General features: G+C 40.1%; 1 protein-coding gene across 6 annotated transcripts in view; it reads left to right on the forward strand.

Moving 5' to 3' along the window:
* The window catches only part of dpp6a (dipeptidyl-peptidase 6a), a 186,377-nt gene that overhangs the window by 148,558 nt on the left and 13,971 nt on the right, over positions 1-23,848 (forward strand). For all 6 annotated transcript variants that reach the window (XM_051411301.1, XM_051411303.1, XM_051411304.1 and 3 more), the window contains 5 exons: positions 7,725-7,819; positions 8,274-8,348; positions 10,031-10,083; positions 11,409-11,490; positions 15,737-15,857. In XM_051411301.1, the coding sequence (XP_051267261.1) occupies positions 7,725-7,819; positions 8,274-8,348; positions 10,031-10,083; positions 11,409-11,490; positions 15,737-15,857 (426 nt within the window). The remainder of the gene's footprint in view (positions 1-7,724; positions 7,820-8,273; positions 8,349-10,030; positions 10,084-11,408; positions 11,491-15,736; positions 15,858-23,848) is intronic.

Consider the following 23,848-nt stretch of genomic DNA (forward strand, 5'->3'; position numbering starts at 1 on the left):
TATGGTGAAGGGGGAGCCATTTGTAAAGCGGTCGACCGATTGGGACTACCTAAAAGTGTTATCGCCGTGACTTTGAGAGGGACTTGTGACTGTGATTTAGATAAGAGTGAAGCATAGTAATGTTTGCTTTGTCAGTGTGTGTACACTCTTTCGTGCATGTCGGAGAATTACCTTGTTCCTGAATGATGCACAACCTCTCATCTCTAATGTTTATGTAAAGCAATCACTTTGAAGAAGATTAGCCAGTTGTCTCACTCCCTTATTGACTTTTTATAGCTCTGCTCCCATGACACAACATGAGTAATGATGTGAATGTCATTTGTTAATGGAGTTCTGCAATGGGTCTTTTTCTTACCAATGAGACATATCAAATTAGCCCATACACTCATTGTTAGTATCCAGTGTTCATTGAGTGTCACAGACGATCAGCCTTTGTAAAATGGTAACATTATATGAAGCAGCAGGTGCAAATATCCTCTTTTGAGATGACCCAGTTTTACAGGAAGCTTGACTGATGCTTAATCTGAGAGGAAGGCTTGGCACAAACTCGAATTTTACCGTCCCTTTCAACCTCCAGAAAGTGATGCGGCAACTTGGCTTTTGACAGAAACAAACTGTCACAACAACTGATGTTGTTCAGTGTTTTAATACCCACGGTGGAATAGTAAAAAAAAAAAAAAAACCTCTGATGCAGAACTTAAGAGACTTAGGAATTATACGGTCTCTTAGCTCCTTAGCAGCTAACGTCAAGGCAGCATCTGAGGAGTTGGATGTCATCTTTGATCCAAGTTTTGAGCAACAAAAACTGAAAAACAGCTATTTCAGTCAGGTTTTGTCCAACTTAAGAATTTTGCCAAAATTAGATAGCTCCTTTCTTACAATGACAAAAGAGAAAGCTTTTGTGATTCTCATGTTGATTACTGTATTGTGTTTCTTCCTTTCATGAAGAAGCAATGGCACAGCTCCACATTGTGTAAAATTCTCAGAAAAAGCTGTTGATCAGAACTTCAAGGGACTAAATTGCACTCAAGTCAGATCTTTATACTGTAACCTGCTGATGACAAAAGTAAGGCTAGCTATTAAAGTCAGCTAATTAAGGTTTATTCTGTTTGCTGGAATTTGTTTTCAGTTGACCAATAGTCTTTTTATTCTAAGTCTGTTATTACTGTCCCACAGACACACACATGAAAAAACAGACAGACATTACCAAACACTAACACACACATCTTTATCTAAAGGCCTTGTTTGTGATGTACGTATGGCTTCACTGTACGAAGAATCAGCCATGTTGTTATGGTATAAATACCGTGAATGCAGGATGGAATATATCTGCAGCAGCTACCACAGTATGTTTAGACCAACACATTTCTACTGCAGCTGAATATCCAGCAAGAGCTTCTACAATCCACATCCCTATAATTCCTACTGCACATGGCATTCACGTCTAAGCCATGAAATGGTCTTACAATCCTTTGAATTCACTTTAGCAGTCTAATCACTGAGAATTCATAGCTTAACTGTGTTTGTGTAACATAGCAGAAAGGCTGTGAGCATCCCTTCCCAGCAAGGGGCCCGCTGGATAATTCTGTTAACAGCAATTCTGCAAACACATTTGTTTATGAATGAATGAAAAAATCCACATGCAAGCATAATGTTCTTGTAGATGTATGCTTTGGTTTGGGAATTCTGAATAATTATTACAAATAACTTTGATATAGATGGATTCCATACTCCAATGAGGTAACTCTTTTGAGAGATTGTATAATAGTATTGAAACTGCGTTTCCTGGCCAAACAAGAGAGCCTGCTCACTGCTGTGATGTCTATTGTCATTATTGTTATTGCTATAATTGTTATTTTACGGGCGCTGGCCTGCCTAATGATCATAATTATTATAAACAACGGCATGTCTTTTCAAGTTCAATGATTGGTTTGCAAACACAAGGAAACACAACGCTGCTACACTAACACACACACAAAAGAAAGAAAAAGCTAGAGCACATGAGGACTGTGGCTTGTGTATCAAGCAGCGGCAGAGGTTATAGATTTATGAGGAGTATATAAACAGCTGGATGAAATGACCGTCACCTCAGAGGCAGTGAGTCAGATCACTGACACAATGACTTAAGGATTAATTGCAAATTGAGGTTACAGGTTACAAAAAGCACATGGGTTTCAGCAATTTGATGGAGTGTTTCTGAGAACACTTGGGACTCCCTTGGGAGTCATCTTGGAAGAAATATGGCGTTAGATGAGCAGTGAGTGAGTTTTTGAGGACTTAATGTTTAGCAAATGCCCTACTCAACTGCTTTCAGAGGTAATAGACTTATAAGGATATCTGACCACACAGATCACCAGGTTATTTGTCTCTATGTCAGCCCTGCAATGGCGGCCCAATGTCCGCTTGGATTGGCTTCAGCCCCCCGCAAACCTATATAGATAACCTGTTATAGATAATGGGTGGATGGCAACTGCTGTTAAAATAGATGTTCTCTATTACATTCACACAACATTTTACAGTGTGGGGATTATTAGTTTTCAGTCTGTCGATCTGCACACACATCTTGGGTCTTTGGCCATTCAAACAGTACATCCATGATGTTACAATGTCATATTTAAAAGTTATTCTTCTTTGATGCCTTTTAAATGCACCTGTATTACTGGGGCATAAACCTGTCAATAGCTCTTTTAAGGTTAGAAATTTGCTTTGACCCCTGTTGTTGTTAAGATATCCAAGGTCCAAGTAAACCCAATAATAAGACAGAAAGAAAACATTATTTGTATTGGGAAAGCTAACCAGCATGAAACAGAAAGGAATTGGCAATGTGCCATGTTGTGTTTTTTTTTTTTTTTACCTTAATGGTGATGCAAAAGAGGCAGCGAGCAATGAAGCCAGCAGGCACACACTGATTGGCATTCCTGATAAACATAAATGTCTTCTACTGTGAAAACTGGCCAGCAGCAGGTTTGCAGTAGCCCTGGGTGGTTTCATATTTTGTCAGCAGGTTCATACTTGAGGATTTTGCTCATTTGTTTGCTCTGCCATTCATTTGTTACTATGCTCATTTATCTTGCAGTCAGAAAAGTTGATGCCGTTGCAAGAGCAGCTTTGCTATAGTATAGAAAAATACACACAGATATTATGTGGAATTCCCTTTCAAGAACGATATGAGAATGAAACTACTATTGGAAATTTAAGTTTTTTTATGAGCCTATATTTCACCACATATCTACGCCAGGTGGCAAAAGTTTAAGAATGTATTACTGCATTGCAGATTTTATTTAGCCTGGAGACAAACACCATAATTCTCCCTCTTGTGTCGCTTTTGTCAGACCAGTCATCATCTGCAGCCGTGGGCATGGACAAATGACCTGGAACCAACAAGAAAAATCCAGAATTTACCACTGTAACCCTGCCTCACCTCACAGCTAATAATATAGTCCATAGAGACCAATTCCAATCCCCCCACAGTGTTTTGTAATCACATGGTGTTGTTTTATGTTGAGGTTAGGATTTGAGATTAGGGCCATTTAGGAAGTATTTAAATTCCTACTGTGATGTACAAGTTATTTATCTCATTATTTGTCTCTATCTGTTTACATTTTTGAAAGTAACCTCCTTCATCAGTCTACATTTTAGGCTTGATATAAACTTACTCCTAAGGTAAATTATGTGATATGAGCCAGAGAAATTGCAAAAGATATAAGTAGTCATTTCTCTCCTTACTAATCTAACCCATCAGCCTTTTTAGGACATATATCAGTACATGCGTGTTGAGGACTCTCACAGTATTCTCTTGGAGTGTTTCTAACCCTCTTAATTGGAACACTACACACTCAGGAGAACTTTGAATGCATTTAATGATGTGACTATAATTTTGCCTTCAAGGAAGGGTTAAGTGGGACTGTATAAAGTAGATAGAGAAGACAGTAGAGTGAGCAACGTTGAAAAAAATGTCTAGGGTAATTTCACTTCAAGAACTACTAGAGTTGATTTTCCTTGAAGTAGTATTAACTAGTGTTTCTAGCACTATGTTGTCTCTTAATTAAGCTGTCATATTGCAAATGAAGCAAAAAGGCTTGGTTGAAGTGAAGCCTACAGTACAATGATGTCATTGAAGTACCAGAAAAAAAACTTTTTTTCCCAGGTGAGGAAAAGGACCTAGTGGAGCATCAGAGAGTGGAGATTGTACTAAATTGTCAAAGGCCAATTTAGTATAATGTGAGTTGTATTTAGTAGTTTTGGCCACCAACTCTATCACTGATAATAATTGCACTCATCAAGTCAGTTTCTAAGACCTGGGAACACGGTGACATTTCTAGGAAGAAGTTTAATGTGGAAAGAAACATTATCAGTCAGACAATCATATGGGTCAAAATGGGAACATTATTATTATTATTACCCAAACTTACCCAAGTTCTCTTCGTAATAGCAGGCATTTCACTTTCAGTTTTACTTCCAAATAAAGTGGTTTAGATAATCTGATATCAAATATCATTGCAGTGGAAAGAATAGTCAGCTAAGAACATGCCTTTGTACACGGACAACTGAAATACAAACACAGAACTCTGTCTCCTGTCCATCTCCAAAATCTGCCACAGAAAGGTTCAAAAATGTTCATCACAGCTAAAATGTATTATAACTGAATTAAAGGGGAACTCAACAACTTGTCCACATCAAAGTCTGTTTACAGGTCTTGGATTTTTAAACTGTCCAGTGTGAGAGCAACAGTGTTATATTAAGTGCAATGTTAAGTCAGTGGAGTAGCCCTAACATCACCATGAGATGAGCAATAAAAAATCAAAGGACTTTGTCTTTGTCATGCCTAAATCACATAATAACAAACAAACTGAATATTTTGTCCTCAAAGTTAATGTGTCAGAAGCAGGAAAAATGGGCAAACGCAAGGATTTGAGCGACTGTGATGGCTGGACGACTGGGTCAGAGCATCTCCAAAACTGCAGCTCTTGTGGGGTTTTCCCAGTCTGCAGTGGTCAGTATCTATCAGAAGTGGTTCAAGGAAGGAAAGAAGTAAACTGGATACAGGGTCATGGGTGGCCAAGGCTCACTGATGCACGTGGGGGAGCGAAGGCCATGTGGTCTGATCCAACAGAGGAGCTACTGTAGCTCAAATTGAAAGGTGTCAGAACACACAGTGCATCGCAGTTGGTATGGGGCTGCGTAGCTGCAGACCAGTCAGTGTGCCTACGTGGTCATAATGTTATGGTTGATCGGTGTATAAAATTGGTCCTTCTCTCTTACTTTCTCTGTCTCACTCAAGAGTGTAGCCTCCTATCTCAGCCTCCCTGGAGTGAGGCTGGGTTAGGGCTGTGCCCAGGGCAGGAGGCTGTATTAATAAGACATACTGCCATGGAAAGGTATAGATCACAGGAGAAAACAGGGCCCTGGGCTAATGCACAGTGAGTGAAGGTAGAGTGGAAAGAGAAAGAGAGAGAGCTAGAAAGAGATGGATTGAAGGGAAGACATAATGCCTAGGGTACTGTGAAAGAATAGATGGCTCTTGGTCTTTGAAAGAGCAGAAAACAAAGAGTTGGGAGAGGTGAAGGAGGGATGATAAGGTCTAAAATGATGAACTCAGCAGGAGGACTTATAAAAGGGCAGCGATGGGAAGGATTTGAGCGATTTGAGGTATATCTGAGGTGTCTTGGGGCATGTGGATAAAGAAGAAGATCAGTGATTTGGTGAAGAATATAGATGAAAAAGCAGCTTAAAGAGATGCAGAATGAAGCCTGACTATGAAAACAGAGAAAATCACAAAGCAAAATTAAGTCTAATCAATTTCTCTGTCCACTGATTTATCATCATATTAACTTTGGTTTTGCACATTCAAGCCGCATCATCTGCGATTACCGTTTCATATATAAAACTAGACCGTTAACAGGATGCCACACAAAGTCAAACTAAAATAATGGGATATGGTGGAAAAAAGCAGCACTCCTTTATTTATCCCCACGATTCCATGACGGAGTCCATTTTATACCCTTGTTAGTATGCCGATGGTTTTTAACAAGGAGACAAAAGCTGTTGAGGGGGCGTTTGGCTATGCCAATCTAAAATTGTCTGAAAATGCTCTCCCAAGCACGTTCTGAATTAAAGCCATTGTGATGGTAATTTTGTCACCTCTAATGGACAATTAGATATGCTAGCAGATAGAGACCACTCTGCATAACAATCTCTGGGTTCTAATTACCTCGGCAAATGGCGTGGTTGCTCGTGCGCCTATGGATCACTAAAGCAATAAGAAAGAGCTGCGCAGATAGATTGAAGGTGAAAGGGGGCAGTTGCTGTATTAAACTTATCCTTCCCTGATAAAGGCCTGATGGATGAGGAGCTGTGTGAACTTTCATACATCTGTCAAATAATGGCTCCCTTCAAGGGTTTCCTCTGGTGGCCTGAACTCACTGTGTTTGTGCTGGAAGCATTTGTATTCAGGCACAGCTGTGCCATTTCTAAAGCATCAAGTAGGTCCAATTCTAGAGCACTTTTGTTAAACCTAGTTGAAAGTTGTAAAGTGAAAGTTCTCTTCATAAATTACATGTCATTTTGGGAAAAATGTCACTCTAGTGCTGTACATTGTGTAAAGGACCATAAAGTTGTATAAAATGCCCTGAAAATTAGCCACTTAATATGAGCTCTTCTCATTGGTTCCAAGGGGGCGGCATTAGTTGGAAAATGGTAATGTCACATACATACACGAATCAAGATTCTGCAATAGTCAAATGAAATTATGATGACAATTTTGGAGCCGTTTCCATCAGTCAAATGAGCCTTTTATATCTACAAATGCCGCAGGCCACTCTCTGTGGCAACCACGTTGATCCACCATGTTTCTATAGTAGCCCAGAAGGGACAAACCAAATACTGGCACTTGGTTAGGGGTTTTCACAGCCGCAGTAGTTTATTCTTCAGGGTGAGAAGAGTAGGGGTGACTTGATGTGACATACCAGAGAAAATGATTCAAACATAACAAGGCTGTATTGCAGCTGATAAAGTTAATTAGTTGTTGAAGCCAAAACCCCTGCTTTTAGATTAGAATCCACCACATCTTTTCATGCCACTTAATGACACATTGATAACTGTTGCACGTCTTCATAAAAGTTTCACTTTTTTGGTTGCTGATAGATGAGTAGAACTTTCAAACAAGCCTAATTTAATATGCCTTTGATATTTAAAAGGGTAATAAATAGAAGCATCCCCTAAAATTTAATTATGTTGTTAGTGCTCAAGACAGCTAATAACTTCATTAACATTGAATATTTGCTCTTTCTGTCGTGCCAGCAGCTGTTATGTAAAATTTTCAAAGGTTACATTTCTTGTTTTAGTGCCACTTCCTGTACAATTTTTACATATGCAGGACGAGGCAGATATATTGGACATCAGAAAATAACATAGGGCCAAGTTCATAACTAATAATCTCTCGTTGTCTCATGTCACTGAGTTACATTTGTTTTTGTCATTGTGTTCTGACTGTAGAAGGGTAGTGATTGTGTCTGCCCATCTTTCTGATCCACAGGATAGGTTTGGGGATATTAGATCATACAGAGCTTTTTATGGGTCTGAATCTTTTCGTTTTTTTTTTTTGGTCTTATTTTGAAAGACTTTCCGACAATATTTTCATGCCTGTAGAGTTTTAAAGATGTTATTTCATTATGTAAAACCTCAAATTAAAGTCTCTATTTCTCTCTTTCTCCCTCTCCTTACAGGTAATGAGCTATTGTACCGTAATCGTGATGGCGATGTCGTCAGGTTCAACTTGGACACCAATGAAAAGACCATCTTGGTGCATAACAAGAAGTTTGTAAGTCTTTTGTCATCGTCTCTCTTACTTTCTCACAATTACAGAACTAAAGAACTGACCACTGCTGCCCACAAATTAAATTAAAACTTTTCTTATAGTGTCAGCAAATCAAAGCCCCCAAAGTTCTTTTTTTGTTACAAAGCTTAATCAAATGATCCATTATTACTGTGAAATGTGAACTGCATAGTTAAAACTTGGGGCTTGGTTTTGTGGGGAAACATCAAGAAGGAGATGTAGCGTTAGCGGCTTGGGTGACGACACACAACATTATGTCCGCCATCAAATCACCAGGCCCTAGTGCAAAGATTAATGCAACTCCCATTTGCTTCAAGAGCCGAGCAATCCGTCAAACGCAGTCATTTAAGGACTGGTTTAATGAAAAAATACCACGCATGGTTAAAGGTCTCATCTTTTTGTCTTTTTTTCTCCTCTTACATCTGCCTTGGCTTCCCAGGAAATGTACAAAGCCAGCAAGTATGAGGTGTCTCCTGACATGAAGCATGTGCTGCTGGCCTACAACGTTGCACCGGTGAGCTTCTCATTTGTTTGCTTGTTTTTTGAATTAGCAAACTGACAGCCAAATATGTCAGCCGCCTCCAGTGAGGGGGGTGGGGTATAGGCTCATAGTGTCGCGAAGGCAGGGAAGAGAGGAATGAGGGTGGGAGGAGAAAGTAATCATGGCGGGGTGTGAAGGCCTGTCGCACACCACTGCCTGTCAGCGATGGCGACGGGGGCCAGCACAGCCGAGTGGAACTGTAGCGAGGGAGGCAGAAACACAAACAAACCCCTCGGCGCTGCACGGGCTTGCAGTGAGGGAGATGAGATCGACAGAAGGAAGACGAAGTATTGGCTGGGAATTCATCGTTTCTGTGCAATTCTGAATAAAGTGTCCCATGACTACATCAACTCTGCCAGCGCTTTGATGTGCACCAAAGAATTTCAGCTCCTAATATAGGTAGATCAAACATATTGAATCATTTTGCTAGCTAGTGTCTGTGTTGACTTTCATTCTGCTTCACCACTGAGTCACTGTAGAGTTCCTGTTGTTAGTGTGTGAAGGATGCTGGCAGAGATATAACCTTGTGTTATTGCCTGAGATGAATTGAAAATATTATGACACACTAGCGATGTCTGGAGTGTTGTACTGCATGTGTTTGCATTTGTTATTCCATCCAAAACTCCATCACCTTGATAGATGACAGTCATTCCTCCTATACCCTCACTGTAGCAGCACACAGTCACGGGCTGGCAAATGCACACTCACGCACACCTCATCTCTATAACATGTAATATGGGTGTTCATAATAAACAGTGTCTGCATACCAAAACATAAAAAACGTTCTCCATTTGAATGTGAAAGTGTCTCTAGTGGGCAGTGACTTTCATACATCCTTTGTAGCATATACAATATTAGACTATTTGTAACACATCATCTGTCAATAACTTTTGATATAGTTAATTATGATTAGGATTTTAAAGATAAAACTTGAGTGTAAGAGATGATTCCAGGTTTTCAGTGTTTTTTTGTTTTTTGACATCTTGTCCATATCGGATCACAGTAACATATCCTGATTTTAGAGGGTGGCCAATGAAATCCATAGCAGCTTCCAGTTAAACAGAAGAGAGCCAAATATGTTGATTTGGTGAGTAATTAAAGAGTGACTTAACATCAGGCTGAAAAGCAAAATTTTCTGCCCTCTCTTGAAAGTCGAGGTTGTTTCATCTGTAACCATATCCAACAGTGGTGTCACAGTTAGAAGTAGTTAGTACTGTCCTGGAGTATACTACCACTGGAAGTTAGCAAAAGCATGATTTTTTAGGGCATGTTAAAGGATAATTCTGGTATTTTTAAATCTATTTTTACATGCACCAACAAGTGTTCTGCAAGGTTTTCTGCATTTTTGTCAATGTCAATTAATTTATTTTTTAATTTTTTGTTTTCCTTTGTTATGTACACCAATATTGACCGAAAAACAAAAGGGCAAAAATATTATAGTTATCACAACAACGATATTATTTCTCAGAATTGCCCCAGCTCCCCTTTTCATTGTTAAGTTCAAAGAATTCATTATTGTCAATGTCTGATTTTATTTTTGCCTTCTTAATTTTCAAATAATTAATTAGTAAGTCTAGTTTAACTGCAACATCCACATTGATTTCTCTAAATAAAAGAAAAAAACATATGAAATGACCTGACGACTCTTCTTCCAGGTGTACCAGTATTCTTATACGGCCTTCTACATCATTTGCAGTCTGGAGACTCCGTAAGTAGGCGACAGAGCTGCATTGTTCCATTTATCCTGTATTTCATTATCTTATCTTGTAATATCTCACCTGACCCCGCTGCCCGCGACACTGAGAGCAACTCATTCCCACCTGTTCTCACAACTTGTTCTCACTGTACCTCCTACGAAGCACCTCTGACATCAGCTACACTGTTAACTTCCGAACCTCCACCAGCGCTGTCTGTGAAGTGAAAAGGAATGTAATCCGTGTCTTCAAATGGCAGCCAAGTTTCCCTAACATCTACAGATGTCATTTTTATTCGCTAACATGAAGCTTTGAAAAAAGGCACACTCTCAATTGTAATGCTATCTGGTTAGAGAGATCAAAAAGACATACTTGCATGGAGATGCTACAGTGCATTGCAGAATGCTGTAATAGCAATACCACAAAGTCAATTATAGCTCTCTTGTCGTTTTTTAGCTGTTAACATGGCTCGAGAAAGTGACAAGTCTGCACTCTTTGCTGTAGTTTAACATCTCCCATCTTCATTTCTTTGTGTTAAAACATATGAAAGAGTAGCAGAAAATGTTCACATAAATAGTAAATGTCTGCATTTATATAGCGCTTTTATCCAGGTTGCCCTTTATTCACACGCTCACACACCAATGGCAGCGACCTACCATGCAATGTGCTGGCCTGACCCTCGGGAGCAATTTGGGGTTCAGTGTCTTGCCCAAGGACACTTTGACATGTGGAACTGGGGATTGACCCAACCCTCACTCAACAATCAGAGGACAACCTGCTCCCCCTCCTGAGCCACAGCTGCCCCAAGGTGTAATAAAACCATCATAACATAAACATAGACATCAAATTATGTCCTATCTCCTGACAAAACATCCAGAACTGATTAACTGGTGTTGATCCCCAGCCAATACATATTATGGCCATTTTGTCCAGTAAGTAGACACCTCACTTATTTCCCTTTTGAATGACTTCCACACCAGGTCACAGTATTACAGCCCTGTCAGCAGCTCTCCTGCTCAAATCTATTTGTGTGCTGCCACCCAGTGGTAGTGTGCCAAAAAACCCACCTCAGCTGATGACCTCATTCATCCTCAGCTCCAGACAAAGACATAGAGGCAGTGGCACCTCTAATTCTGCAGCCTGCACTGCGCAGCACTTTTCCCAATAAGGAGAGGTGACACTGTTATAGAGCAGTGGTATTTATGGTTACACTTAAACCTTTGTTCTCAGATGTGCTACACTTGTTCTTGTGCTGCAGCAGCACTGGGAGCACATTCACTGTGTGTATGTGTCTGCAATTCTATCTGATAGCGTTGTTTTCTCTGTCTGTGCACCCCAGGGAGACGTGGAACTTGAACCCTCCAGAGGTGCGAAATGCTCAGCTGCAGTACGCAGGCTGGGGACCCCAGGGTCAGCAACTGGTAAGAACTACAATTTTCATAAAGCCTCTGGGCTAATCTCCACCTACTGACCAGTGACGTTTCAGAGTTAACATTCAAACCATCTTTATTAACTAACATTTACAGTAACCATTGAAACTTTGATGCAGAGCATACACACTAGATCACAAAATGGCTGTGCCAGACATAGCCAAGTGCAAAATATGCAAGCATGCACTGACCTTTACTGCTGGTAAAAAGTTAATGGAAGATAAGTTCAGGAATTTAGGGAAATTTACTGGCCCCCTGATGGGAGGAGCTGGAATGAGTAATGAAGCTACTGTGAAAAGTACTCCTATATTTAAACCTGCATCAACAAGCTGCTAACACAAAACTGACGGATAACATTAGCAGCACGTTTAGCATTCATTTGGATTCGTGTCTGTATCCACCTGATGAATGAAGACCAAAGTAAATCTTTATACGGATTAGGTCAAATCCTTTGAAGGTTGCAGCCCATGAAGGTGGGTCAAGCCAACCTAGAACAAAACTAATGGTGCATTCAAGTGCTCCTTGGCAAATTATAAAGTCAGATATTTCAAGAAATTAACCTTAAATGGCTGAGTAAATATCAGTGGGAACACATTCCATTATACCTGAGGTTACAGTCAGAGTTGTTACATTTCACTTAAACACACAATTTACAACTGGCAACCAAGGTGTCAGGGTAATAGTAAATGTATCCATACAACACCCTCTGATTCACAAATCAGGCTGCTAACAAGAACAACAAGAGGAGTTTATGCCTGACTGCCTTTATTTACGTCCTCCAGTGACTTTTTCTTTGGTCCACTTCACGTGATAGATTCACCAGTGATTGATGACCCCCTCAACACAAATACCTGATATTTATGGTCATGATCGCATTGCATTTTCTGTCTTTTATGAGCTGACCAAGATCACCTGAATGCTCCATTACACTGACCAATTGACCAGCGCACAATTGATTATGGGATGCTCAGGGCTGCAAAGGATTCACAGCTTGTGTCCTCCAAATTTGCTGGAACGACAGCTGCATTTCTTGGCTGCATTTGGAAGACATTTTGATGTGGAACAAGCCTTGTTGGCCCGTTAAATTAAATTTGGTCTTGAAATATGGAGGATCCATCCCCTGAGTTAGGACTATATTTCAGAGGCAGCATTTTCTTCAACCCAATTTTGTGGAATAGGTTTGAGTCTTTTAAACACACAAACTATGTTGTCCCTCAGGGTGTAAATCATCCAAATGATTCACTGAGACTTCCCAGTAAACATATTTTAAATTAAACACTATTGTTTGAAGCACAAGGAGCAATGGTCCTTTGTAACTTTTCCAAGATGAGTCATTTTCCGCCTCCATCATCACACAGTCGAACTTGTCAGAGCATTAATGAGCTTCAGTCTGTTGGTTTGCAGGGCAGACAGACTGTAAGTGATAACATCCTGCAGCACAATGCTATTAATTACCTGTTATCTCGTCAGTGGATTAATTAACACAGTCGCTAGATTGATATAGCCTCAAGTTTCCCACCATTAGTCATGAAGTGGCTTTACTTCCATCAGGCGAGTTATGTTAGCGTGAAACTGAGCAGCAGCTGCTTTCCCTAAAGGTTCAGATGTCCTCTGTCGAAGAGGTTGAGGTTGAAGTGAGAGATGTCCATCAGCTAAAACAAGCTAACAGAGTCTGCAAGCCAAGGCATGCCTCATCATATTAGAAACACCTAATATACATGAATCAGTCCACCTGTTTTCCTGTTCCCCAATCCCTTATGCACTTAATTAAATTTCCTTTACTTTCCCATAGAGAGTGTGCACATTCAGTACATGCCCATATTTACACTCACAAAAACAGCTGTCCAGCCACATGTTAAGCTATTTGTTAGGCTAAAAAGTCAATGTAATCGAGTGCATGAGTGGCATCTTATTTTCGCAGATGCTTGTGTCTGCACAAATATGTTTCTTTTTTTTTTTTCTGTGGAAAGTAAATCCCCCAGTGAATGAAAGAGTTCCTATTCCCTGTTCCCTGTAGGCGGCTAATCTTCAACATGTGGCTGACACACACTCACACAATCAAAGTTTGGACGCTTAGCCCCAGGAAGCCTAACCTTTGTATTACATTATAGAGAGAGAGATAGTGAGTGTGTGTGTGTGTGTGTGTGTGTGTGTGTGTGTGTGTGTGTGTGTGTGTGTGTGTGTGTGTGTGTGTGTGTGTGTGTGTGTGTGTGTGTGTGTGTGTGTGTGAGAGACATCTTTCAAACTCCACATCACCAGTTTGCAACACAGGCTTTCCGCTAAACAAGATTCACACAGAATGGGATGGATGGACCCCATGTTCACTGTTTGTAAAGTCAAAATTCCACTGCAAATGACCTAGTGTATTTCCCTCCAAAACACATAGGTCATGTGGTAATATTAATATATTTAATATTAGTCCCTTGCGAATCGGCATCTCTGTGATTTGGGGTTGTATTCTCTGCCTTCTTTCAAGATCAACAATGCGCCAAGTTTCATGGCAATCCACCCTATGGTTGTTGAGACATTCCGGTCTGGACCAAAATGGTGCACACACTGACCCACTGACCTACTGATGAACATTGCCATCCCTAGAGCCATGCGTCTCCCAGAAAATACAGCACACAGGTGCTTGGGTTATTTTCTCAGACTTGAGAAATCGGCCCCTTAAATACCACTTTAGGGCACATTAATATGTTTCTAAAACCTCACGTTTTGGGGTTGTTTACTTTTAATTTTTAATTAATTTAATATAAACTTAATTCATACTTATTTTGTATTTATTTATTTTAGAATTTTTCGACCTAAACACATATTTTACTTTGTAAAGAAGTGTCTCATCGTGTTGGTGCAGTTGCAGTTGCCTGGTATTGTTTTCATCCACCTAAACAAACTAAAGTAGCAAAGTTTGTATACTCTCCTCCAAATTATTTTACTGAGGATCCTAAATTTGGATCCCCGCCATTACTGGCAGAGTTCTACCTTCCTTCAGAGAACGGGGCCAGGTCTTCTCTCAGTGCTGTGGCCTAGATTAGCTTCTATACAGGGACTCCATCTGTACCAAAGTGACACCAAACCACATGGGCTCCCAGATTGCGGCATCTTAAGAGAAACTAATTGTGACAGATTTGTGTTATCGTCAAAGAGATGCAGGAGAAACCTTTTGCTAACTACTTAGTTTTGCACTGTGTATGCTAAATACCACATTGCTGAGACACTGTATAGTAAAAGATTGCACAATGCTAAATTACTGTAAATTCATGGAGTAGTGTTTTTTTTTTTGTTGCGTCGACCTGTTATACACTGTAGAAAGAAGCAAAAATAATCCACATGCAGCTAACGTAGACAGCTACAATATTGGATTTCCGGCTGTGCGTCGTCCCGTCATTTAGACTTCTCAGAGTGAATATTTATTGGAGAATCATTCACAAACTGATACCATGATACCAGCTCGAGGCCAAGAGATTCCATAATCCTTGAGATACTGAGCGCGAACCCTTTTCTGTAATAGCCTGAGATTGATTTCAGCATGGCATTAAGGCTGTAACATTTTAAAATTCCAGCCCCTAGAGTCGCCCCACCCTACCCTGCTCACTGTGGGTGCTGATGATCTATTATTCTCTGTAATGAAAGAGTTGACCTTCAGTTATCTTGAAAGCCCTGCAGGCCTGTGAAGGAAAGCGTCAAAGTCAAAATTTGGTCCCAAGGTTCGCCGGTCTTATCATAAATTGAATAGACTTCTTTTTTCCTCTTTGTATCTTGACAAAAACTTTGGTTTCCCTCTCATGAAAAGGTGATATTGCTGATATGTGTACTGTTCTCTTGTGCGTGACAGGTGAAAAATCACAATGCTGATGTGTGTTTTGTTCCCCGGGTTGATCTTAACTGTGATAGCATGACCTCTGCCCTACCCAGATCTCCCACCTGCAATATAACATGTCAGTATAAATACCATACTGTCCTCAGGCTTGTGCGTGTTGATAATAGTAATGATGTAACAGCTTATTCAGCGTAAGGACATTCTCTGTAGAAAGGTTGTCAGTCAGGGTCAGCTTTAGATCAATGTCCTTAGAGCTGGAATGGATTCGGTGTCATGGACAAGAACACATCAGCAGGACAACTGCCGCTTGAAAAGAAGCTCTTATTGAGGATTTTCCACTTTGAAGGCGGTTGGTGTATTGTTTTGCCATTTCAAAATTTGATTAAAGTGTAATTCCTTTCTTTCCGCCTCTTGTAGATCTTCATTTTTGAGAACAACATCTACTATCGCTCTACGGTGGAGAGCCGCTCCATCCGTTTAGTGTCTACTGGAAAGGAGGGTGTAATCTTCAACGGGCTCAGTGATTGGCTGTATGAAGGTAAGGCAGAAAAATATAGAAATCTGCAAATTGTCATTTATACACTTAGAGTTTTGTACAGATTAAACAAACAAGATATAACATGTTAAATTGTGAACTTTACAGGTACTAGGTAAGCAGATTGTGTTAACTTTGGGAGCTTCCACTTGTGTTTCTAATGACTTTTCACAAATATTTGCTTGCTTCTTGTAAAAAACTGGATACTTTCACCTCAGTACGCCTCATTTTGAGAGGGGAAAATCAGTCTCTGGTGGAACTGCACACCAGTCATTGGCATATGGCACATGTGATCAGCAGGGTAGGAAGTTAAAAAGGACCACTGACTAAGTCATGAAGACCTTGTGTAAAATATTGAAGTGAACCTCTTTCCTTTCCTCTATCTCCCCCCTCCATCCCATTACTCTAATTTGAACAGTCTGTAGTTACACATGTGAGTAATGACATGAGAAAGTATGACTCCCCAACATCTGCAGCCATATTAGTATTTTTGGTGTGTAGCACTTGATTTCCTGCAGGTAAATTAAAAATGGAAACTCTTGTCAATATGCGTGTGTTTTACACAGCCCCGAAAATGAATGAATGTTCTACATGGGTTGATTTGCATTAATTCAGCAGTGGCGTGTGTTATACACAGTCTGATACAGATGTCATGGTGCTCTCCAAGCGTCAACGCCACCAATCAAAGAATCACCTGCATGCCTCGCAGAAAAAAACGGGACGGGTTCTGTGTTAGTATTCAGCTAATGAATTTATATCCGCTGCGCTGGGTGCACTCTCTGCTCCAGTGGAACGGTGTTTTAATAACAGAGGAAAAGGGAGATGGGGAGCGGTAAGCACATAGATATAAAGATAGCAGGAATAGAGACAGCTTGTGATGTACAACAAGCTGTTAATCCACGGGTAATGCTATAAAACAATACATTTGTGTTTGATATTGTGAATGGCTGCCACCTAGGAGGCCTCTGAGGATCTGGAAGCTGTGACACAGAGGTTATCTGAGGTCACCAGTGCACCAGGACAAGAGCTGTGTGGCTGTTTCCTCTTGAGGGCTAGTCCGTTTTTTATTTAATGTTATCAACCCACGGCTCCTCTTATCTCTGCATTAGCCAGGCTGACATTGGAAACCAAGTCCATCCTTCAAGAGCAATATCCATTCTCAGCCATTTAAACATTAATCAGAGCGTTATTGCAGTGTCTGACCCCCTGACTCATATTTATGAGCTGCTGAAGGCTTGGTAATTTACACTCTTCATTTATTGACCAGATAAATCTTTCACCGAGAGATAAAACACAGAATCTGCTTCATAATGTTGAGATAAAAGTGAATTGTAGGACAACAGATTTGTATTTAGTTTTTGTTCCTGCATATAACTTTCAAAATGAAGATAACATGATGTGTTCCAGTTTGATAACAACATATTATTTGATCATTTTGAGATGTCATATAGTAGAATATTTAGTATATCTACTGCATTAGTAAGCCTGTTATCATGGGATGTTTAATTATTCATTCACAATAATTAAAGATATCAGACATTATGTTAAGTTGAGATTGCAAACAGTGTCTTAAAATAATGAGATATATATTGAGATGATAAGGTAGTTACCGGAAAAACCAAAGGTAAGAGGTTTAAACTAATTATTACTAATTATGGTTTCTTTGGCTAGTTTACAGTCTATAATCAAACAGCCCAGTCCTTAATGAACCCACATGAAGGTCTGTAGGCTATAGTTTTAGCTGTATTTGAATTTTAAACTGAGAGGCGTTTGTAATGGGTTTTTTTCCTACCACATTTCCACTCAATTGCCTGTTTATTAGCTACACATGGCTAAAACAAATCCAGTCAAGTACAGCAGCCCTGCCCTTAATTTTCCCATATTAAGGTTATAGATTTTGCTTAGCACTAGAACCACCAGGGGTGGCTGTATACCTAAAACCAAGGTAAGGTACAAGCAGTCAGAAATGTTAATATATATATTTTTTTTTTTACTTTTTAAATTTTTTTTATTCTAGTTTAAACTTTACCTCAAATGAGTGCGGGTTCATTTCCATGTCATGTTACGGGCTCCACTCCCAGGTTACACTAAATATCTATAGTAAAAACAGTATTTGTTGTCATGTCTCCCCTAAAGTATTTTGTTAAAGACTTGCCTTAGTCTGGGGGGCACATTTTCTGCAGCAGAGACGCTGCTGAATGATCATGAAAATATTATAAAAAATATTCTAGGAATACTGTCTCACTTTTCCAAGACTACGTTTCTACTTCTTTCTTTGATCATGAAGGTGACAATATAGTAGTATAGTAGTATAGCAGTGCTATAATAAAAAATCAAGTATTTATAGTATGTAGTTGAGAGAAAATTATAGATCTAAGAGGAAACCGACCATCAGACACTCATTGCATTGAGCAAGTGTTGTGTCTGATTTTTCATTAATAATAAATAATGTCTTTCTCTCATCCATATTGACGGTTGTCCTGTGACTTATGTTCCAGGTCTAATAAATCATGGTAGGGGACAAAAGGCGTTGCCAATTGCAACATAGAATGGCTAAAAATTACTCGTGCAAAAATCATTGCATTCCGTATAGTGGTAAATTTCACCCGCTGGTGCTTATTGGTATAAATGTCCATTATTTGAATCGGGCTATATGTTGACAATTTCTAGCAATAAGAGATGCTATATAACACACTTTTAGGAAAAGTCAAAGACTGGGGGACTTGGATATTTTATTTAGACAAAGTTAGATACAATCGAAAAGCCGCAGCAGGTACATTTTACCCATTGATGGTTGTGTCAGAGAGTTGATTTATCCGTATGATGCTTTTGGAGGCTGTGGTTTGTCGTGCTGTTGGATTGTACAGTGTTATACTGAGAGGTGTTTCTATTATTTTGTCCTATATTTATGTATATTAAACATAACACGCCCCAGTATCTCACCTGTTAGAGCTCCGTGTAGTCCTTACCACAGCGCAGTGGGTTCGATTCCAGGCGGTGGCCCTTTGCTGCATTTCATCCCCTCGCTCTCCTTTCCCCATTTCCTGTCTATCTTCGGCTATCTCTATTAAATAAAGTTGTAAAAAGACCAAAAGTAATTATAAGAAGAACATTATTACCTTAATGAAGGTAGGATTTATTGCGGGGCCGTTGTATTAGTCTGCATTAGTTATAACTAGGTGTGCCTAATATAGTAGCAACTGTGCGTATATCAGTGAGGGAGGAATGAATTTAAATGCTTTCTTTAAAAGCTGTTAAATTTGCACAAAGCCAGGTTCACAAAGAAATTTGGGGGGGGTTGCCCCTCGTCCAGTACCTTACACATGAATTGGAACACCAGCTGTGAGTCAGACCTTATCAGTGCCCAACATCACTAATGCTCCTGTGGAGTAAATCCCTGCAGCCAGGTTCCCGAAACCTGGTGGAAATCCTGAAACCAGAAGAGTGGAGGCTGTTATAGCAGCACATTGATAACCATGCTTTTAGAATGGGATGTTCAATAATCACACATCGTGTTCAGGTGTACACAAAACTATGCCAAAATGGATTCCAAGTATCTCATAATGATCATTTATTTTTATCTGGCTTTAGTTCTTCACGTTTGCTAATTCACTAAAAGTCCTTTTCATTCCTATTAATAATAAATCCCTTTTCAAAAATGTCTATAAGCCTGTAAATAGATTTGGCTTTGGCCCAGTGGTGATGCTAGCATCTGCAGGGGGAGCTTAGAAACCGCGCCAGGTTGTGTAATGTTTACATTCATCAGCGAGACTGCAAGGCAGAAGATTTTCCATGCTAATGACTCAGGCTCTGCTCTGGCCAAGGTCAAGCTGAGGCTCAGACTGCCGCTGAGGAGAAATGAGGTCTTAAGCTCTGGCTGTCGCTGCGCGGCCGATTTGATGCTGAGGGGTGAAAGGTTGGCAAATAATCTCCCAGGCTTGAATATCCTCTGGCTCGCATTGCTGTTTTAATCCATGGATGTGTGTGTGTGTGTGTGTGTGTGTGTGTGTGTGTGTGCGCATGCAGCAGAGACAGAAAGAGATGGGAGAAAATAAAACAATTAAAGAGACAGAGCCAAGAACCCCATCGGCTGTGTGTAATAGTCCAAAACGCCTCAGGAGAGTCTCAAGTGTTCTGTCATCTGTCCGCTGTCTGATTATTGAGGCTGTACTGATACTGACACATCCTGCAGTGTGACGCAGCCCAAGGAAACAACTGTTTATTGGGCTCTGTTGCGCCGAGATAAAAACCGGCATTGCTTTGATTTGACTCATGTTTGCCCCATAGATGTTTGGCTAGATGACTTGTTTGCATCGAGAGGCTTGTTCGTAGGGTTGTGTCTGTTTATCGCTCTGTTTGTGGCTGAGCCTGCGAGGCAGCAAGTAACCACATAATCAACACTCGTGTGCTTGAAAGGGAAAGATTAATAAAGGGAATAAAAATGTTGGTTTTAGTTTGGTGTGAAACTGATGTGAGACACACAGTTGGAAATAGTTTTCTAGAACTTTTTTAGTGCTCAGGTTTGGGAAATTCTTCTCAACCGGTTAACAAACTTGTCTTGTTCTGCCACTTGTGACAAGATCAAGTCAACAAAACTGCATGACAGTTTAAGTAATGTTATAAATAACATCTTTGGGGCTTGCTTTTTTTAATTATCTCTTGAAACCATGGATCCAAATGCTTGCATGGTGGAAATGAATTACAGTTCATCAATACAGTTCATCAGACAGTTTGTATTGCCTATTGATATACTGTAAAACAATACAATGACTCACCCTGGTGGACATGGAGAGACTTCTTGGTATGAAGAAAGGTTTGCTTGTAATAGAATAGAATGTAACCAGTAAAACTCAAATTTTATCAATCACATACAGAAAACAATTGATCTGTGTAAAGTGCTGTGTTAAACATGTGCTCCATTTTAGACATATTTAAAAAAGAATGGGGAACAGCAGGGGCTGTGATATCTTTACTTCTACTTTCTAGTATGGGTCAAGCTCCAAAAACACTGGATTCTACATTTCCCATAATGCGTCCATTATTATAAGTCAATAACATCTTTCATTAGACCGTTTCCCTGCCACTTAAATGCACTCTTCTTTTAAACCCCACTTTAAAACACTGATGGCATCATAAGGGTTGTTTTTCAAACTTTAAAAGTTTCCCTCGAAGTTCCAATTGCTTAGCACCAGTGAGGGAGACCATGAAATATTATATATAACAACATCTTTCACTTTGAGGAGAGTGTATCTGTAGCATTGTAGGGGTAAATGTATACACAGGGGTTACATCCTCTTCTGCTTTTCTTTCCTCCCCTTGTGTTCGCTTAATATAGACCCGTAACAAAACAACAACTCACTGTCTCAATAGAATTTTGCATTTTCTCCCTGCATCATCTAGCAAAGTTGTCTTTGCTCTGAGCCACAAACTGTAGTTGTGGCTCCGGAGATGCTCAACAAAAAAAAAAAAATCTCACCTCACTTTGTCATGTGCTTTTCTATTCTTGCTCAATTATCACTTGCACCTTACCTCAGTCAGCACAGTGGTAACTGTACAGTATTTATAGTAACAGCTGCTTCGCTGACATGTTTTTTGGCATATAGGGTGGAAAACTAGAATGTAATCTAATCAACCTGATTGTCAGTGAGCCAGGAGGAAGGTGGGTGTCTGCAAACTAGTGAGTTTTTTAAATCTTATATATCCTAGGATTTCGCCATGTATGCCATGTGAATTTAGTTACATTTATTAATTATATATTTGTTTATTAATAAAATTGTTCAGAATCAGTTAGCAGGCCATAATTCATCTAGTTCCCCTTTGTTAGGGTTTACTTTTGTCTTCTGTGATTGGTAGAGGTGACTGTAGAAGTCTGACCTATGATTGGTGGGAGGGACTACAGGCTATGAATATTCAGAATTCAAGAGGAAAGTAGTTAGACTCCAATAACATAGATTTAGTGGCCTAAAAAAGTGCATCAAACACTAAGAACTAACAAAAAAGCTGCATGTCTTTCTGTGACATAGTGCTGCTCTACTTTACAGTTTGAGCATGTGACACTGCTGCCCTCTGTTGGAAAGATCTGGTGATTTATAAGACAGGAACATTCCCCACTACCACTCAATACAAAGTTTACTTGATGTATTTGTCCTGCTAGTAACATAAAATTGACTAAAAACAACCCGCATTGTTTCATTTTCTTTTCTTTTTGTCATTCGTTCAGTCTGTCTGCATCTATCAAATTGCACTCATTATTTCCCATTGGCAACTTAACTCATGGTATCTCATGCATTAATAATGTCCTTTACTAAGTGAATTATGCAGTCTGCACTGCAGGATGGAGAACATGGAGAGAGGGGATGAGCCTCCAAAAGCTCACCTTCATCACAATGAGGAGGCTGGAAAAAGAAAGAGACAATCTCATTACTTAAGTGAAAGAAAATGAGAGTTGGCTCATCATTACACTCCCTTCTCTCATTATTACTTATTCTTTCTCTTCTCCCCTCACTTTCCTTTGTTATCACTCACATATCACGATGCTTCTAGAAACTTTCTCCTTGACCAGCCAAGGTGACTGGGTGTCCCCAGCCGAGCGGATCCGACAGCCCGATGGTTCCTCTCCACATGGAAAGCTTTTTAAGCCACCCCTGTTGGAGTCAGCAGGCAGCGATGGAAACCGGCCATGCGGGAAATCGTTTTTATGTTTTTGGGGTCCCCCCCCACCCACCCATCATTTGCGAATGCAGCGTAATGTTTTGCTGTGCTGCTCGGTTCATCATCAGACAATGAGATCCAATCATTCCCCACTGAGCTGTGCCAGCAGGGTGCTGGTGGACGCACCAAGCAGGCAGGGAGAGCAAAGACTACCTGGACCAAATGCTACCATTAGACCTGTTTCTTCTTGTCACTGGCATAGAGATGTCTGGTGTTAATAATTAGTTTGGCACTGTCCAGCAGTGGAAAGATAATGCAGACGCAATTGCTTTTGCAGAAATGCATCAAAGAACAAATGTACATAAGCGTCTATACTGAGGGTGTTTGTCAAATGATGCTGCATATCAAGTAATTCCACCAAGCGTTCACAGTTAATGAAAATGCTAATTGGTAGTTGATGTCTGTTAATTCCCCGAAGCCAGCACCCAGTCCCACAGATAAACAGCATTAATGAAATTTTAATTGCAAAAGTTGATTTAAATGTAGCTAGTGGCACGCCGTAACAATAAGTCGAACTGTTTCGATGCCGTCTGCGCCGTCACAACAGGCTTAATAATGAAGTAGAATTGTCACGGCCATGCTTTATGTTGTCAAAAAGTTCCCTCAGTGAGCTTTTATTTGCATAATTTCTTAATAACTCACTGTGTGTTGACAGAGGTGTGTGTGTGTGTGTGTGTGTGTGTGTGTGTGTGTGTGTGTGTGTGTGTGTGCGTGTGTGTGTGTGTAGCAGCAGGGATGAAGGACCTAGATTGCCTTTATCCCCCTTATGTTCTGTCTGTCTGTGGTACAAGAGTGTGTGTGATTGCTACATAATTTTAAATACACACACCTGCACGCAGAGGGTCTCGAGGGAACCCTCTAGGTTTCAAATCTGAAATGAGTTGAAGTGAGTTTCTCTCGCTTAAAATGGTTGACATGCACACACACACACACACACACACATATAGAGGCAACAGCAACCCAGAAAACTAAAGTTATCTGGCAAAGTACACTGTGTAGTTGTACCTGGTGAGAAATTGCTGTTTGGTTCATTTCTAGGAAATGTAGCTGAGTTCTGTTCTGGCTGTACTGAGATTAAAAGCCATTGTGATTTATGACCTCAACATTTGTTACTCTGTGTGTGTGTTTGTGTGTAGGTTTAAGAGGGAGATACAGAGTGAGTGAGTCCAAATATAGCAAACAGGTCAGCCAAGAGTTAGTATGCTGGAGCAATACAGTGGAGGGCAGACAGCGTTTTATTTCCTGCAGATTTGACCTCATTTTTAGGGGAATTATTGTCCTTT

This window comes from Dicentrarchus labrax, unplaced genomic scaffold, assembly GCF_905237075.1.
Source record: "Dicentrarchus labrax unplaced genomic scaffold, dlabrax2021, whole genome shotgun sequence".
Taxonomy (NCBI): domain Eukaryota; kingdom Metazoa; phylum Chordata; class Actinopteri; family Moronidae; genus Dicentrarchus; species Dicentrarchus labrax.